General features: G+C 40.2%; 1 protein-coding gene across 2 annotated transcripts in view; it reads left to right on the top strand.

The window, feature by feature from the left end:
* The window catches only part of LOC111670020 (SH3 and PX domain-containing protein 2A), a 51,893-nt gene that overhangs the window by 15,286 nt on the left and 16,507 nt on the right, over positions 1–20,100 (top strand). For both annotated transcript variants that reach the window (XM_023426557.2, XM_023426556.2), the window contains exons 6-7: positions 6,686–6,717; positions 15,218–15,346. In XM_023426557.2, coding sequence (XP_023282325.1) covers positions 6,686–6,717; positions 15,218–15,346 — 161 coding nt within the window. The remainder of the gene's footprint in view (positions 1–6,685; positions 6,718–15,217; positions 15,347–20,100) is intronic.

Raw genomic sequence — 20,100 nt, 5'->3', positions numbered from 1 at the left:
CTGTGTGAGGTATGGTGAAGAAACATTTATTGTTAAACTGTTAACTCTTTAGAAATTGGTTGTGGAAATGCCAGTTTACAACCATGAAGTTGTATTTCTGCTAAATTAGAGAAGTATTTCCTCATTTTCTCTCTATTACAGTGATTAATTATGAGGTCAGTCACATTTCCTCCTAAATGAAAGCTGATTCAGATCTATTTGAATGTTTTTCGCCAGTAGACAGTCACTATTGTGTTTGCCAAGCCCTCATCTGCTACTGACATCTAATGGTCAACAGGTGTCATTGCACACATGTATTAAAAATAAAAAAATGGATGTGATGTTGCTCCGTCACAAGAGGGAGCCATGCAATAGGCTACACATTTCTCTTGACTCTGTGAAAGAAAGACAGCACCACATCGCACTAATATGAGGCGGAGGTTGTGTGTCTATCTGCTGATTCACTGAAGCTAGAAACAGCTGATTTGTTGTTTGTTATAATAATGTAGACAAACAGACATAAAGCAAATGCAAATAGTCACTAGCTCTGTTTTGAATGTCTTGATTGGCTTTATTAGATCTATATTGATAAATAGATTCATATTTTTACAAAAAAGATACTGTATATAAAACTGCACTGCTATGCAGCTACTGTATGTGGGAAACTCTTAAGTAGAAGTTAGTGAAACATGTCTTCTCTTGTGATCCCTCAAGTGTTGAAACATCTCTATCAAAAGGATGTAACTAAGTATTTGTAAGACACCTCACTTAAATACCATGTTGCAGTGAAGTTGACTGTTGGCTGAATAGTTCACTCAAATCATGACGTCTTCTCTTAAAGTACTTTCAGAGGTCTAAAGGTTGAAAGCTATTGGATATTTCACAAGAGACTCTCAAACAAATGAAGAGACATTTAGATAGGAGAAACGTGTTTTTTTAAATTTACTTTTCATCTTACATCATCAGTTCCTGATCAGCACCTCGAATTACTGTTATTACATTACCTATGATAGAGTGCATTTATAGAATATTTAATTATAGAGTTTAGTTTCCCTGTATGATGCATGAATGCTGCTGGCCAGATATAAAATGAAAATGAAAAGGTTTTACTCATTCTTTCAACACTGCAGTGTTAGTGCTGACAATTATGCAGATGTTGCGTTGTTTTGCAACAAGGTGAGGTGATTTTGTTTTTGGCTTTGACATCAGTTGGCTTTAAGTAGTTTTACTGAGATAATATGTGCAATTTTTATTATTGTCTGCCTGTGTTTTTGCTTAGTCACTGAAAAGCATTTTTTACTGCCCTATCTGCAATGTGACTTTGCTTTGTACTACATTTTTAGAGTGAAGAAAGAAGTATCTTCAATTATATTAATCCCCATGGGGATATTTGTCCTCTGCATTTGATCCATCTTAACTGTTTAGGAGCTGTGTGTAGCCACAGCTCAGCGTCACAGGCCAGCAACTGGGTCAAGGGCAGTGATGAAAGATATGAATAATTCCAATAAACATATGCTCATATCCATCATCTCCACTATAAATAACATTTTGCTTTTCATAGTCGAATCTCAAGTTAAACCAAGCCAGCTCATTTTTATTTATTCATCAGTTTATGTTTTGTTCGCATGCTGATGGGCCTCCTCTCATGTATTCCAGCCCTTTGTACTTGAACTTCTCATTACTCGGAAGTTTTGCTGGGTGGTTTGTTCAGTTGTACTGTAGTATCACAGACTAAGCTCTAAATCTAGACTTGAGAATCTGAGCATATGGGACCCAGCGGGGGGAGTACACTGAGTCAGCATACAAAAAAATCAATGAGTAAGATTTTCACCCTCAGAGGAAAATGTACCTCTCCTGAAAAAACTGAAAATATGAGCGCTTCTATGACTGCACTTCCTGTGCATACTTCCAGTCAGTTTACATGTATCTTATCTTATATTCTTAAGTTTTTTGCACAGACTTATCATAAATGGTTTGTTTCAGCCTGATGAACGCTACCTGTTCATGAAGAGGTGCACGTTCATGTGGTTTCATCATTTGCATAATTGACGCCCCTAAAATGACCATATAAGGCGACCTATAGTTCCGCTATGTTCATAGCAAGTTTCGTTAGTAAAAAGAAGAATTTCACATTACATTAGCTTTAAGTCCCGTTGTCAGAAAACATCAAACACATTTAGCAGTGTCGGTATAGTATTATAAGAGGACCTGAAAGAATGAGAAAATATTTACAGTACAGCTGTCAACAACATGTCATCCGAGCAGTGCTGTACTGTGACAGAATTAAAGAGAGAATGATTCAGACTGAGGTTAGTTGCCAAAACGTGTCTTTCTAAAGCAAAGCAGTCCATTGCTAATATGAGAAGTGGGCAAGGAGACGTGACAGTCATGGTAATATTAGAGGGGATAAGATTTCAGTCTGCAGTAGGTGATATTGCACTGTTGAGAGCAACAGAGGATAATACTGGGCACAGACCTGCATAAAGACCCCGAGGCAGCTGTTGGAGTGAGAGAATCAACTGCTGAACCGAATGACCTGCTGTGCTGAAATATGCTCTTAAAACTGTAGAATCTGAAAAACCTCTCATTAAATTAGTAAACCATGGTGATGATGATTTGTATCTGATCTATGTTTTTTATTTTCCTTAATTTCTGGATTATATTTGAACTCCAAATTCACTCAGACTAAGGCATTATGATTTCAGGTCAAATCTGTGCACAACTCAGATGGCAGGTCAGGACTGGCTGCGAATTGTTGTTGGACAAAAACAGGAAATTGATAAATGCGACAATCACTCCTGCGTACCACAGAAGAACGAATCTGTTCGTACAAGTGGGTCTTGCATGAGGCCCGTTGAGTCCACCTTGCTCACTGATGGTGGGACACATGGTCCTGATGAATGTCTGCTGTACAAGCAGCATTTCTTCTTCACCATAGTGATGGATAAAAGAATATAAATTCTCGGAGGTACTTACTTTTAGATGCCTTTATATCACATTACTGGATTCCTTGTTAATGGCACCACACCCTGTAGACTTGTTGTTGAATGGGAATTAGCCATGTGACTATATTCTCAGCTGAATTAAGCAGAATTTAAACAAGATTGAAATGCTGACATGAAGGAGCCAAGACACGAAAGGCTCTGCAACTAAAGAAAAACAAAAACATCATCAGTAACGAAAAGAAGTCTCACACTTCTGTAACTTTCATGCTGTTGGTACAAAACCTTTGGTCAAACACATTGTTCCAGATGTGCATACATCTACCGTGGACCCCTTGCACATGCATGTACACAGATGACACACATGATTTTGTGACTTGAAGATATTGCACTGACTTAGTTTAGTTTACTGTGGCCTTGATTATAACTGCTACGTGCCCTAAAACCAATAGTAACCCTTAACCCTACAATTTAATGATTTATCGTGTGGGAACCTGATTTTTGTCCCAAAATGGGGAGTGAGCCCGACTCACTGTTTACGTGTAAACACAACGCGATAAATACATCTACACATTTATGCATTTTGAATGTATGAGATCCAATAGAGATGTGTCAAAGTATTTTCTTCACAGCCTAAAGCTTAATTTTACATCAGTGTTTCACCACAAGGGAAGTTATTAAGTTATTTGTGGTTGATACATGGTCAGACTAACATAGTTTTCCCCTGACATCACTGTGTAGTCATGACCAAACTTTGCTGGAGATTTGGACCAGTATGCATGAGTTTACTGTGCGTTTTGGTGAGAATTTGAATGAGCAGCGTCATTACCTTTCTTTAAGGATACTCACACATAGACCTCCTGCTGCGGGCTTTCTGCATACAAACCAGACCTCTGCTCTGTCATAATGATTTCCTGTTAAGTAACGTCGACCCACTGACCCCCCGAGCTGGAGGTTACTCCTGCAGAGGTTAATCTGAGGTCAGGCAGTAGAGTCTGTGCAATGTATACATGTAGCAGGGCAGACACTTCAGTCCTCTGGCTTGGCTGAGAAATGTGAGCAAAGGACTAATATCTCACACATTCCTCTTCTAATAGGCCCACCTACAAAGAGTGAGGAGCAGTTATGTGTTAACAGATGGTTATTCTCAGCTCGATCTTAGGATGGACTCTCACGGGCTTGGATTTTTAATGATGTGTTCAGTCTATGCACATGTGTACGTGCATGTACCTTATTTGCATCTCCTGGCATGGGCGTGTACCTCATGAGAACTGTAAACACTATCTTGTAATTTCTGTGACTCTCTGTTGTAAACTAAATGTTAGAATTTACCCCAAAAAACACGATTCTGTAACAATTAACAGTGTTTGGAGGCATTTTTGCTCTCCTATTAGATTTTACTGTTGGATGGAGGAAAGCGCACGGAGCTCAGTTGTGTGCTCAGTCTGCTCCTGGGAAGAATATTATTCCAGCTCTGTGATACGGGTCATCAGCTTGCAGGGCAGGTCAAGCATCTACTTTATCCCCATCATTTCTCCCCAACTCTCTATAGTGCTTCCCTCAGTTTCATCTCCGCCCCACCAGACTTCTGGAAAAATAAACACATAATTCATCATATAATACTTCAGAAATGTTTAACATCTATGACGATGAATTCATCTCTTGATGTAAACTACCTGAAAACGTCGGCGTAAACATGCTGTAACTTATCTGCAAGTTTATTCTACATTACCTAAAGAAATGTTTCCACAGCTCACCTTCTCGCTCGCTTTTCCATCCTCAAAAGAATCTGTGAACTATTCCCACTGCATAGGATGTGCGTGCTGTTTTGATTTGAATACCTATAGCATTTCCTCTCTTAAGTCGTGAGTTCAAAGTTGTCTCAAGTGATGTACATCATCTACTTGGATTATGCTTCTTTTTTAATAAACTGCAACCCTATTTATGTTGGCTCAGCATAAATGCTTAACATTGTTTTGTTTTCTGCCCATCATATCATATAGAAACTTATGAAATTCATATCTCAGTCGGTTTGCAATTGTTTTTCCACAGTATGAACGTTGCTTGAAGATCCAATATAAACATTGTTTTTACTGTGTCATCTGATTTAATAGTGTATTCACGGTTGAATTTGTTGTTTTACATCAAAGTTCGTATATAATTTATGTTTTTAATGAAGCCGCACTGAGCTGTAAGCTATTATGTATTTGATTGGAAATGTCTCATAACTGATCTGTCTCATATTTGTTGCTGCATCTGGAAACGGAGAAACTTTGTGCCAAAAATGACTTTATCTTAAGTAACAGAGGGATACAGTTATTGGTAAAAACTGTTTTCATTAAGAAAGAAGTGTTGCTTAACTTGAACGAGGGTAAACTTTTTTATGGTGCTCACCAGACACTAACATACCGTACCCTGATTTTATATTTGTTATTGTCCTCTAAAAGCAAAACCAGAAACAGCTTCTTTGTACTACTTCTTTGTAAATCAACTCCAGAAATAGTTAAGATTATTCTTTTTTTTTCTTTTTTTTTTTTGTTAACTGGAATCAATAAAACACAAGAGTTGATGAACAGGCTGTAGCCTGGCAAATGTTGGACAAGGTTTATCCAAACATGTACTCATATCCATAACTGGCCATGGCTCCAGTCCTGCTGCTGGCCCCTCCGGAGAGCCAGGTGTCTGTTCCCATCTGCATCAAACCTTAGCTTCTCCTCAGTGTGCTCTTTCTTCAGCTCAGTTAACTAAACGACCACAAGCGGTCACCCAGCGCTGCCTAAAATGTGCACCAAGCGACAAATTACATATACACAGACAGAGACTTAGACATACTGGTCTGTTTGAAATGTTTATGCATTTCCCTTTACATCATAACTTATTGTCAATTAAGTAATTATGTGAAGTATCATCGTTTATGTACGTGCATTACACTACATGAAGCATGGGAACTCAAATTGACCTGACAGCACTTGGATGAATGTTTTATGAATTTAAATGTATTCGTGCTGTGTTCATTGTTTGTTTTGTTTGTTTCTAAATGACAAATTTCTGTCAAACTGAAATATTATTGCTGTGGCTGAGCAGCAGTGCAAGTCTGCTCCATTTAAAACAAACAAACTTTATTTTAGTTGTATATATAAGGAATATACTGTATATATTTCCTCTTATTTCATATTAAGGTCAGTGTTTTTTTTTAGCAGCAGTGTAAGCACACAGACATGTAAAGTAAATGTGCACATAGTGATGAGCGTCAGAACACAGAGTGGGTTCATTGACACGAGCGCCCATCCATTCAGTGTTTTGTTGCAGTCTAGGCTTTGGAACTGAAAGACGCTTTCACATCTAAACATGAATGGGACTTATCAAGGGGATATGATACTGTTGTCAAGTAAATAAATGCTGTTCTGTTAAACAGAGGCAGCTGCAACGCCCGTATATACACCATGTCTACCACTGCAGTATATTTTCTAAAAAGATCTGATGATTTGCTTTGTTACTGTCCTTGACACACTTACTGTGATCCTCCACACACCCGTACAGTATGTGTCCCACCCTGTCTCCCTCCCTCTGGTAGTGGGTCAAGTTCTGCATGCATTCTCAGCGAGGGTTTGGCTGGTACTTGTGTGCCAACTGCATTTGGATAGTCCCAGGCAGAGCTTCAGCTTTAACTGGTTACTGGATTGATCAAATCGTATTAATGCTCTGACCTCTCTTACTCTCACACTCATACTGACCATGCTTCTCTGGTGTTGCTTCCTTTCCAGAGACTGTGGAGGCTCTGGCAAACGTAAATCAGGTAAGGATCTGAAATCTTTTTACCTTGGCCAGTAGAGTCTGTGACAGTCACTCTCACCATCCATGTGTATTGTTGCTTTATTGCATTTACATTGTGACTTTGAGGTCTCTCTCTCTCTGAAGACTACAAGTTTGAAAATTAAAAAAATCTTGCGGTGTGGAGTTGATCTCACTTCTGTAGCCTGCTCACCACCTTTTCTTGAGGCTAGCAGCTCGGGGCTACAGCCTGTACTTGCATAACACACCCCAATGTATAACAGAACTGTTGGTGATCCCGTTGCATTGTGGGTAATGTAGGCACCAGGTTTTGAAGAAGAGTGTTTGGAGTACATTTGCAAGGATTCGTCGAACAACTCTTTGACAACTGGCAACTATTTTGATAATCAGTTAATGATTTCATTTTTTTTTTTAAGCAAAGGTGCCAAATATTCTCCGACTCCACCTTCACGAAGATTTGCTGCTTTTCTTTGTCACATGTGACTGTAAATTGAATATCTTTTGGAATATTGTTCAGACAACACAAGCAATTTGAAGATGTCACCATGGGCTCCAACAGCATTAAATGAGAACAGAATTTTCAGAATTATCAATGATGAAAATAAATAAAAAAGACACCTCTGGTTCTGCTGCACTGATTTTGATCTTTTTTAAAAAAAATTTTTAAACTGTCCATCCTGACCCCCAGCAGTGTTAAAGGAGTGTGACGCTGAATCGGTGGAGTACTTGCCCGTGGCGACATAACACTTCTCTATTATGATGAAATGGTTAAGAAACACGGTGTTAGGTGAGAGAGACCACCTGTTTGTGTCTCTGTGCTCCGTATTTACACTGCCAGGGTTGGCTGACGGATTTATGTTTTGTGTGTGTGTATGAGTGTGAGCGAGTGCAAGGAAGACAGAAAGCCTGAGTGACTCAGCTGAGCATGGGGATACAGGCGTAGGAGGCAGCAGGAAAAGTATGAGAGGAGTTTAGTGAACAGCTGTGCAAGTGTTGTGTGTGTGTGTGTGTGTGTGTGTGTGTGTGTGTGTGTGTGTGTGTGTGTGTGTGTGTGCGCGCGCGCGCACTTGCATGCATGCAGTCTCAGAATACCCACGTGCATTACTAAATTACATGTTAGTCCTGCAATCAGATGCAAAGTTGCTATGACCATCCGTCCTGCAATCTGCCACAGTTGCGTATGACATAGCTGGGCAATGAACGTCTTAGTAAATGAGCTGTAAGTTAATAAGTTAATTTTCTGCGGGCTATCCACTCTGAGGAAAAGCTGTGCCAGAGTTGCCACCAAACGAAATAAGACCCCAACCTAATTTCGTTATGTGTTCCATGGTATTGAGGCTTTACGTAACAGGGAATTCCAGCTAGATTGTGAAATGGAAAAATTGTCTTATTTCAGCTGTGTGTGTGTGTGTGTGTGTGTTTGTGTGTGTGCATGTGGAGTAGCCTGCATTCAGTCTGTGCAAGATATTAGATTGGTTTCCAGTTATATTCATATCGGCTGCCTGGAAAGTTCGTCATATAGTGGCTGTTGTTTGCATGCACAGTTTCAGCTGTTTTATTCTGAAGGGTTTGGTTTGATATTAAATATGTTATCGGCTCTGAAGTTGTTAAGATGTACATGTATATATGCTTTCAACAAATCATTGGATGGGATCAAGTCTACCAGTGAAAGCAATGATAACACACTTTATATCTGGTGCTCATGATAATTTACTATTCAGATTGAACGCGGGGCACATACTGAACAGGCCCTCCATACTTGATCTCTAAACCTTCACCATAGTCCCCATGCTGGACATTAGCGGTTATTGCAGCTGAAAGATTGATCTTTCTCTTTTAAAGCAGGACAGCAGATAAAGTGCAGTGAGTCTGTGGTGAATTTGTGCTGTAGCTGCAGCTTATGGTTTCCATAATTACATGGTGCAGGTCTCCCATAAGAGTTTACTGAGCCCCTGCCCTAAACAGGAGAATGTTGCCCTTCACCACAAAACTGCATGCAGTTAGCGGTTGGAGTAGGAACTTGGTTTACCTGGCAAGCAGAAGAAATCAGAGGAACATCTTAGTTTTACACACTCGCAGATGATCACTCACCGTTGGTTTCATTATCATCTTTGTCTTCATGATGATTTCATCTTTGTTTTCATTTGCATCATGATTGTTTTTGCTTCTTACTCTCATTATGACTCTTCAGTTTCCTTAATGCACTTCATTGGTGATTTGTCTTTGTTTGTACTGATATTAGATGATGGACACAAGTGAAAAGAAGTTTCTTAAAAGGGAGCAGTAGTATATACTACACTCTCGTGTATTCAGTGAGATTCTGGCCCATTTATTTTCTATGACTTCCGCTTCAAGAGCTCCTCAGTATGAGATAGAATCAGTCTACATTATTAACATAGCATCATAGCCAGGCCACTATCTATGTAAGGTTCAAGGAAAGACACATTATCTTCAGTCTAACATAATGGAGTTGTCAGGAGTGCTGCTTGTCAGCATAAATCACTGTCAGATAACTGACTGATGCTTTCATCAGCCAAACCCTGAAGGAGTCATGTTTTGACAAGATACTATGGTGATGAAATACTTTATAATTATTTTAATACTTTATCTATACGCAGGAGAGAAAGACAAAGGGAACTGTCTCATCGGTGAAGGGAAACAATCTGAGTATTTAAATTAGCTCTGATTTTAGGATGAGCTGCATTTCAGGATGTTGAGATTCAGGGACTTCATATCAGCCCCAAAGCATTAGTGATAATCTGTATTCAAAAAGAAAAGTGAGATGAGCAGAAGACAGTTAGAAAGTGAGTAGGAGAGAAAAAGAAACGGAGCGCTCGGGGGTGTAGTGCATGTGAAAAGCAGCTGGAGAGGAGAGGAGGTTTACGTGGCAAGTGGAAACCATTTCAGTGTTGCACATGGACTGAGGGAGTGTGTTTATATGTGCAGACCTGCTGTCTTTATTTGAGCTGCAGGTCTCTGGGGGCCTGTAGGGTGTGCAAGTGTGCATGAGGTTGTGTCTATGTGGGTGTTTACCATACTGTATGTGGGTATGCACGTGTGTGTGTGTGTGTGTGTGTGTGTGTGTGTCTGTCTGTGTGTGTGCGTGCTTGCTGGGAGGAAAAGAGTTAATCTGTTCATGAGTTAGATGGTGGGCGGGTCCGGAGGTTTGTGTGTTTGTTTGTATTTGCAGATGGATAAGATTTTAAACTGGCATAGGAAATCATTAAGGCTAATGAGCCTGTCCAAATCACTTTAACAACCGTACACTGTTTCAGCAGCGTATTTCTCAATGAACAGCTATTGAATACTGGGCTTCAGCAGATTCACCCCTTTCTAGACTCATGCACAATGAGCCTCACAGTACCTGAAAGATCAATTATGTGGGTTAAAACCAGGTTTAAATCACATGTTGCATTTTTTTTTACTGACATTTACACATTAAAAGTGATAAATGTTGCTGTTCATTTCATGGATGCAGCTTTGACATAATACAATATAACAGTGTAGAGTTTGTATTTCTTTTTAAAATTACCACTTAACTTTGGCAGGGTTGAATCCCCCCCACCCCCTCTGCTGCATTAGAGCAGATCTAATACAGGCTGCTCTGTTTCTGATAAGTGGCCATTTTTCAAAGTGGACTCACACCCTAGAAGCAGCACTTAAGCTTCATGCTCACAACTCCACGTTCAAGCCAGAAAATGTTCTCTAATGAATGAGGTCACGAATATATATTTTTTTTCAATTTAGTGTTTTGTAATTTTGCATAGGGTGTCAGTAAAGTCATGTTCTTTGATGCACTTTTCCTTCACATGCTAGTTGTCAAGTGTTGGAGATGTCAGGGTTTGTACTGGAGAGCGTGATGAAAAGATGGGTTGCTTTGATTTCCCTCAATAAGTTAGCAGTTTGCATCTAATCCCACACTTTTTTGGAAAGCCCCTGCATCATCAACATCCAGTGCAATGCAAACTACTGAAGCCAAAGTTTCTTACCTTCTTATACGCAGGTTACATGATGCACAGTCCTGCATTGGTTTGATGTATTCCACTGTTGTTGGTGATGGTAATGTTCCAACAAATGTAGCAATGCACCAGCAAAGGCAAGAAGGGAGACTGCAGCAAACATGGATGTAAACAATGTAGGTTGCCTATTCTTCCAAACATTGGTGATGCTCTTGTTTTACAACGAGGAGGCACACAATGCACTTTAGTGAGAAACAGTGAAAGTCACTTGTTTACAAAGAAACTCCACAGAGTACCTTAACATATTTGAAAATAAATGGACCTAAAATGCTGAAATGATCAGCAGATCAAGTGAAGATAATGGAACAGTTTTTAACAGCTTTTTGAAGGCTGTGTTACTGTAAGATGATTTTGGGGAAGGTTTTTGCACTATTTGTTTGTGGTCTGCCCCTTCTCCCTCAGGGCCACATACTGATTCAATGACATGAGTACATCTGTACTACATTGAACAGCAGTCCTGTGTCCCTTTCTAATCCAACTGCACATCTGCTGCTGATGAGCCAAACAAAGGCATTGCACATTGCCAAATTTTACTCCTCTCAACCCAGTTCTGCTCTCATAAAGTCACCCCAGGGTTCAAAATATGGCACTAAGACACAGAGGCCAGTGCCAACTATGCTATCAACCAAAGAAGCTTGATCCTGAAAAGTCTCTCACGAAGAAAAATTCCCATCCCTTGGTATAAATGGGTAGACTACACTCCCTGGTTTCCTCCTCTTGGTGATGAATTATTGCAAAGTTCCCAACTGTCATCATCTTTGGATGGAGCCGATGATGGGTGAGTGGGGGTGGGGTTGGGGGTTGGATGGAGTTAGGACGCCTGGGAGTGCAAGGGTGGGAGCAGGAAGCACATGTATAAATCAGAGTGAGGAGAGATATAAACACAGAGAGTTGCTAATAGGGCTATCTGATGGCAGGCTAGAAAAAAATACTTTCCCTTTTAAATCTCATAAATACTTTAGATCTAGATTGTGCATACACATAATATCATACACATATAAACACAGATGTTAGCTCATGCACACGCTATGTCTCTATCTCTGCACCATGTCTGTGACTTTTAGCTATTTCAAACATTCAGCTATGACTTTTAGCTAATGATTTGAAACATTTAGCCATTACATACTAACGATTTTAACTAGCCAATCTAGCCATTTCAGCCTTAGCAGTTGCTTTTAGCTATTTGAACCATACCATTACCTCAGTATTTCATCCATTTCTTTTTCTTCTAGCTATTTCCACCATTTATCCACCAGCTTTAAATAACTATTACAACCATTTAGCCATAACGTTTAGCAACGTATTTCAGCCATTTAACCATTATGTTTAGCTAACTGTTTCAACTTTTCCACTCGCTTTCTAACAGTCGTCATGTGCTTCTTGTTTTAGCTGACCCTGTGTGTGGATATTTACTGTATTTGTTTTTAATGAAATCGTAATTTCTATATCTCCAAATTAGTTGAGCTCACAGTCTTTCCACATACCTCTTGGAGAAGTATCGCTGGTTGGAAATCACTGGTCTATAACTAGTCCATACCATGTGAAATCATCTTTTTCAGGGAATGACTGATTGAAGCACTGTAACTTTTTTTGGGCTGATTTATTTCATTGAAACCTTTGTTTGCACACATTAATTTATATAGCTCATTTCAGCTCTCTTTACACATATCCCATTTGAAATTAGACCTATCCTAGCCAAGACTGTTTCACCTCATTTTTTCTCACACATGTTCTTGTTCTGGCTCTGTTTTCCTGCTGTTGCAAAACATTTCATTTCCTGAACGAGGCTGAAATATTAGCTTTTGTTTTTCAGGCCTATTGACTTTGCTGACAGAGTCTTTACTCACTCACCTCAGGTCTCAGATTTACTGTTCACTCACGGCAGTAGTTAATTGTGTGTTTTAGAAACATAATTTAACATAGATTATGATTTTATGAGATCATGATCTGTTGAGTTTTATGTCCATCTGTGTTGAAATTATATTGTTGGCAAGTGTGTGGTTCCTAGATATGGTACTTATTTTAAATTCGGTTCCTGACAGCTCATTATTTTATTGCAAGTTCAAATTCAGCATTAAGAAAAGGCACAGAGCAAATCCGCAGGGTTTCTGTTTGTTGTGGTTATTATACAGATGGTTAGTTGAATAGAGGGAAATTTACTGATCATGAAAAAGTAAAACTAATTTAAAATGCACACAGGAAATGTACTGCATATTGATAATCTTTAAATCTAGATAAGCTAAAACCGTAGGTGATGGCTGGGAACTTGATTTACACGCACTCATTTACGCACTTTGTCCCATACTTTAATCTCTGCAGCCTGTAAAATTTGTGATATCTGATGGCTTTAAAAACATACCGCTGTGTAAAACTTGCATAAAAGCAGTCATACTGTAAATAAAAGTGAAATTACTGACTCAAATAATTAATTGCAGATATGATTTTTATGTATTTTAGATTGGGAAACATTCTATGACAGTAACAGCTAAACAATGTTTGAGTCAGTTATTTCATGTCGTTGTGGATCCCACATTATTAGTAATCAAAGTTAATTGATCTGCAAGTTAAAACAAACCACTCAACCACACATTTCAAATCATAATGTCAAAAGAAATATCACTGTTTGCTGTAACTGAAGTAATTGCTGTCATATTATACTTTGAAGAACAAGAAGGCAATACCCAGAATTTTAATATGCTCTTTCCAGTGTTTCTGCACCCAACTTTGTGGTTTGACAAAACATCTTTCAGAAATAACGTGAAGCTTCATAAACCATGACCCAACCACAGTAATCCAGTGTCAGGCTCTTTGGCAGTCTTAGCATTTCAGATGCTAATGGTGCTGAGTTCATCTTCATAACTTATTATCTCCTTGACATTTCAAATTTACTTCCAGAATCAAATTCAAAATATTGTCCTGATTTAGAGAAATGTTAATCTCTAGTCTGGAGGACTGTCGCCAGGTCTGCTCTTTGGAGAAATGGCAGATTAATCCAAGTTGTCTTAATCATTCTTTATCTAAGCCTCAGACCTTCCATCTCTTGGACTGACTTGTCCTTATTTTCCATCCTCAGGAGAAAGCTGACTTCCTCTTTCCAGAAGCACATTTTACCACATGTTATAAATATTTGTTGATTATGTGAGTCACACTCACATATTTAATTTTTCTTCCGCAGTAACGGAGGGCCGTTAGTAAACCCAGTGTGGGAGCAATGTGACCATAAACAGACATTGTGATTCTTACTGTGTTTGTAGATGTCTGTCTGTTATTCAAACGCACCATAAAAGTACATTGTGTATCTGTTGTAGCAACATAATGAGGATAAACAGATATAATCTTAAGTGTTTGCAGACAGCAGCTTCCTTCTGGTAGGAGCTTTGAACTCAATGGTCAGCAGAAGTTCTTGTTAATGTGTGAACTGAATGTAAGCTGGAGTGGTGTCTGGATTCCAGCTGACGCTTGTTAGATCTGCTTTAGTTGATTCAGCTATGCTTGTTGTAAGGATTTGTCAAGACTAAGGCTGCAGCCGGGCTAAGTTAATGTTGCTTTACTCATGTGGAGGGAAAAAAATGTTGTGGATGTTTGAAAAGTATTGGCCAGTATATGCTCTCTTCACGTCTTTATAAAGGAAAACATATATTTCTGTCTTAAGAAGTCATTCTTGGAGTTAGTTGGAGTGATCTAAACTCTGGTCAAGTACTGGATGTGATTGAGTTATGATACAGGCACAAGCTGTAAAAAAAACTAAGTCACTGCTGGTGCTTATATGGTTAACTGAGCGAAGTAGAGAAAGGAAGATTTCCATTGGCTGGGCCACACGCTGTAGTCAGAGCTCTAGTGTTTCATGGAGACACAGGGCCATCCCTCTGAGCGCAGCTCCAGCCCCTTCATCTGGTTCTATTTAAGGCCTCTAGTGCCGACTCTTATGATTGGCGTACACAACCCCCTACTCTTCCTCCAGCTCCAGCCCTAACTGAGGAGAAGGAGGCTTTTTAGCAGATGGTTTATTTTCCAAGGGAAACCATTTCTTTCTCCCACTCTAGTGTCCTGTCCTCAGCTGGCTTTAGCTCACTTTTCTATCACTACTACAGCTCCTCCTGCTTTCTCTTTGCTGCTCCTCTTTCCACTGTGTTAATGTGTCTACTTGCATCTACTGACCCGGTCTCAGCTTTGGTGGACATTAAGGATGAGGCCCCTTCTGTAACACAGAATGGATTTTCTGCAGTTGACTGCTTAATTCTTCACCTTTTGGAGGGGGATTCTTTTCCTAGACTTTCAGCATCTCCATTGCCCTGGATGTTGGGCTGGAGGGGGATGCAGCTCTATGGCTAGACTCTCAGGAAGATGCACTGAACCCTGTGAATATTGTGATTGGCTGAGCTTTACAGACAAAGTGGCCTATGGCACAACGAGTGCCCACCAGTCGTTCTCGTGGACCTATGGCTGGCAGCTGGCTGACAGCATGTTTTTTCCCATCAACCCCAGGTCTGGATGCCTCGGACCCCATGCTCCTGGAACAGTATGTGGTGGTGGCCAATTACGAGAAACAAGAGCCTGCAGAAATCAGCCTTCAAGCGGGCGAGGTGGTCGACGTCATTGAAAAGAGCGAGAGTGGTGAGTAATCAAAACAAATGCACAACAAAAACATGTTGAGCAGATATAGGCAGCGTGCATGCTGTGTGTATGTCAGACACAAGCAGACACTTTCATGATTCACTCCATAGCTCCTCAAACATTTTCCCTATCTCAACCCTCTCACCTCCTTTGTCCACAGCTTGCTAGCTGATACTTATCCCCATCTGGAGGCTCGCTTTGGCCTGCCGTCAGCCCTGTTTTTTCCCACTGTTGGTTTAGGCTGGAGGCCAGAATGTTGCCTCTAGCAAGAGGAATGTCTTCCAGACTCGTATTAATTATTCCACCTCATTTTAATGGAAAGCCGGCAAGACATGCCGGATTTACAAATAGCAGCTGCAGAGTCCTTAGTCAGCTGTTTAACCTCTGGAAAGACCTAGCAGACAGGGCCAAGATCGTGTTTTAAGGTATATGTGATTCAGCTTGACAATAATGAATGTTTAATGAGTCAGTATCATGCTGGTGTTAAGCATAACTTCATGATATTCTGGTATGCTGTGACACTTCTTGAATCTATCGTGGGTGGAAGAAGATACAAAAGGCTTTAATTATTTTTCTAGCAAATGTATATGAATTAACTGAAAAGAATATAATGCCTATGTTTTAAATGCAGTAAAATGAAAACTGGTTTGATAGATTTAGGACACCAGAAAATCTGCTTCTACTGTAGTTGCATTTTATTTGTCATTAATATTATGAGTACCAAACCATGTGTCTGGGGTAAACATGCAAAAACTGTCAACTATCAGTGACACCAAGGTCCAAGCACCTGCCTGAATCACTTTTATTTTAAAGGGAATTTCTCACCTGAAGCACAAGAGTGAGTGGAGAGGTATAGGCCTGGTAACAGGGTCTGACGTTCCGCTTTAATGGTGTGCCGAGACAGTAAAACAGTAATGGGACTCATGTGTTCTTCAGAGGGAGGACGGGGGAAAGAAGGATGGAGGAGGAAACTGTGACCAGGAAGGCAATTGGACTTGGGTTTCATGATGGGTGTGAGTGAAACGCCATGCCACCCTGGCCTTAAGGAAGAGGGTCTGTAGATTGGATCGCTTTGAAGTGTCTCGTGTCCTGCCTTTGGGTTCATGTATTTGTTTTCACTCCCTGCTCCAGTAGGATTTCAACCCAATGGGGAGCCACAGTGAGGCGGATATTCCAACACCTTGAAGTCCTTTTTACCGGGGGCCTTATATGAGAGCTTTCCTCCATTAACTTGAACTGCATGGTCCTGTGCTTTTAAGTAGAGGCCCCTTCAACTTTTGTATTTCAGCTGACCATGGTGCAAAGTTATAGTGGTCGGTCCGCATGCTGATGATACCTGCAGAATGTGATTTATGATTTCCAGGCTTCCGTTTTATTACTCCAGCTTAGTTTCCATGTTGTTATTGTTTTGTTTCAGCCTTTTCTCTAATGCAGGCTGATGTGTTGTTGCCCTCAGTTTAACTCATTCATTCTTTTTCTGGTTTGGTAGGATTTCTCATGAGTTTCTAGAAAGCAAAACGGTAGACTCCAGGTCTTTTTAAAACACATCCTAAGGCTATTTGACAGTTTTATTATACACTGACGGACACTTTCACAGAGATCTGAGGTAAATACAACCGCCCCTACATCTTGCTATGGAGACTGTTTCCAGCAGCACAGCTAGCATTTAACTGAAATCTCAACACCTCCTGCAATGGAAGTCGGCTAAAGCTGCTCCATTTTGGCCCGTTGACATCACTCCATAACCCCTTTGCCAATACTAACAAGACCAGGTGTGTGCTAAGAAGATTTCAGAGCTCATTTGACTTAGCATCCATTCCCTTGCAGGATAAGTACAAACCCTTTAATGGTCTCTGACAGATTGATCTGTATATTACAGAGCTAAGTGGTGAATAGTTACAGGTACTAAAATGTGTCTGTTACTTTTGTTATGATAAAAGGGTTGTATGGATTTTGCTCCATATTTTCCTTTAAAGCCAATCTTATTTAAACCAGCATGGGTCTTTGGATGCACTGAGTGGAATATATATATCATATTACCATCTTATTTTGTATCAGCATTGTGTATCTGACTGGTTTTGTGAGATTTATTTATTTTTTGCACAAGGTGTGAGAGTATGCGACTGAAACGGTGACAGTTCTAGAAATGGAAAAACTGCAGCTCTGTATTATTTTTGCTAGTCACCCTAGTCCTTCAACAGAAGTCCCGCTGTTAAAGCTACTGTACCCATAGACTGTGTCTGTGACTGCTGCCCAGTGCAGTTATCGACTTTCCCTTACCTTGGATTAGATAATATATGCCTTTGACAGGGCAGTGAATCTAGGTCAGACCTATAAGTGAGCTCAGCTTTCTCCACTTTTCCAGCTTGCTGTCCTGAGCCAAGGCAGTATTTTCCGTTGCACTGGCTGACGATACAGTTTGTGTTGTGGCCTTTGTTTCAGTTGGTACAATAGTTTATATTGATTGCTGGTTTGTTGGGTTTAAAGTGGTTGTAGTATTTGGGAAATCAACAGTGCAGATCACTGACAGCTTGATGTTCTGCTAAAGCATTCAGTTTCCCTGGAATAATAATTCTTAAAAGTTATAATGAAAAGTTACATGAAAGTAAATGTTTAATTTAAAGCAGTAATTAAACGTTTTCTAATGATTAATTCTGTCCTCACCCCCTCTGCTGCTATTTTATTTGTCTATTTTATGAGAGTTTGCCAGGGGGGGGATGCTGGCTCAGGAGGAGAGAGTAGTGCAGGGAGAAACTCGGGGAGAAAATGGAAAAAGACATTTCCTGCCAAAGTTAGTGGTTCAGAGAGGTTGGTTCATTATAATGGCTTAATGGATCCTCCAGGATGCCTCCTCAGTTTACACTATATTGGAGAGATGTTAGCCAAAGCTAAGCTAGTAACCTTGTTGGTCAGTTCAAATGCTCTGTATTCAGTGGTTTAAACATTGTCTTTTAATAGAGTAGTATATAGGAAAGGAAAAAATAATTTGCAGTCACTTCTGGAAATGTTGTGCTTACTGTAGCCAGTTTGCCTACACCTCAAGGGCAGCGTTAGGCATGTTGTGCCCAGTCCTGTGTAGAAAATCTCTCTCTGTGGACCAGTCAGGGTTTAACTCATCTCCCAGTCTAGATCAGCTTCTATGAATTACAGTTTGCCAAATGAACACTGGGAATGCCTGTCTGTTTTGGAGAGGCTAGCTCACATCCGGCAGGCCCTTCACCTCACCCCAAGACCCCCTGGTGCCACCCATGTAGAGTATGTATTGCATCTCTACTGCTCCACCCAGCATACTAAAGTAGGGAAGAGCCTTATCAAGACAGTAATCTTATCTGTCTTTTTTGTCCTTGTGAACACTGATGATTTTAAGTCCGACAAATCTGAGCCACAGAGAAGCTGGAAGGTAACAGGGGTATCCTGCAGGTGATATTCGACTGGCTGGCTGAAAGCCCAAACATACTGCCTGAGTTAAATCCTGGCAGATCAAGCAGGTCTGGCCCACAGCATGGCATGATGTATGCACACCATGCCATGCTTCACATGGAAAATATGTACCAATGCAATAATGTCTCTGCTCTACATCTTCAGGCTGGAGGCAAGATGATCTCAGGGCTCAGCAGGAGCTCAGTGTTCAGAGTCTTTGGATCATCCAGGAGTTTAGCCCAAGAGCAGAAACATATAGAAGGCAGTGATTGTAATGGAAAGAAACCCAGACCAAATAACTACTAGAGTTTAGTCATTCTTATTTTTTGGACAATCAGATTGTTTCTACTAATTCAATTGTTTTTACCCATGCTAGCAGCATGGCCCTAGGGATAACATTATTGGTCTGTTGGCTGGTCAAGCCACTTTGGTCCAGACAGAAATTTCTCATCAAATATTTGATGGACTGCCATGGAATTTGGAGATCCCTCAGCTCTAAGCACCACTGTGCCTGGATGTAGCATTGCAGAGCTGCTAGCATGGCTATAGAGTTTTAGATCTTGTGTGAGCTAATATGCAGAGATGTAAAAACATCCTGCATAAATATGTTACAATGACAGCTTACTTTTTTCTGTACTTAAATAATAGCACCAATAGGAGTGTTGCCATAGTACTATGTAGTTAATGAGAAAGCTGCGGTTCCTTCAGATGGGACAGCATCATGTTTACTGGCTCTTGCGTTTTGTCTATCTCTTACATTCAGGAGGATTAAAGGCAAATGTTTGTGTTGAGCTTCTGGTGCTGCTGGTGCTCAAAGTTTCAGTTCCTCGATTTGGTATGTGCAGTTTCAGCAAGAACATGTTTCCTTGTGTAAAAGAGGAAAAACCCTATAATTCTTGTCAATGAACCACCGAAGACATGTTACAGAAAAATTGCCAAGTGTTAAATGTCTCAGAGCAGATGGAAGACACATTATCCACTCACAGTAATCCCCCGTCCTCCACATTCTTTCAGCTCACCATAGGAAGTCCTAATGACCATCTCAAGAAATTAACCTTATCCTGTATTTTTAGATGTGGAAAGATCAGATGGGAGCTGTGTCACTGGCATTTCAACATACTGCTGGCTTCTGCTTTATTTTCTTTCATCTTGACACAGACTGATCAGGCAAAGCAGATGAGGAACAGGAGCAATAACAGTATTTAAAAAAGCACAAATAGTGGTAATAATAGTGTACAGAAATCAGTCTGTGGAGCCAAAAAGGTGCCTCTCTCTCTCACTCAAGAATTGACCATTGAGTTAAACCAGCTTTTTTGGGGGGGGTGGGTGGGGGG

The sequence above is a fragment of the Seriola lalandi genome, unplaced genomic scaffold, assembly GCF_002814215.2.
Source record: "Seriola lalandi dorsalis isolate HSWRI2012SDOR001 ecotype SW California unplaced genomic scaffold, Sedor1 jcf7180002054832, whole genome shotgun sequence".
NCBI classification, from domain to species: Eukaryota; Metazoa; Chordata; class Actinopteri; order Carangiformes; family Carangidae; genus Seriola; species Seriola lalandi.
The sequence above is the reverse complement of the archived record's forward strand: the minus strand, read 5'-3'. Positions and strand labels throughout refer to the sequence as shown.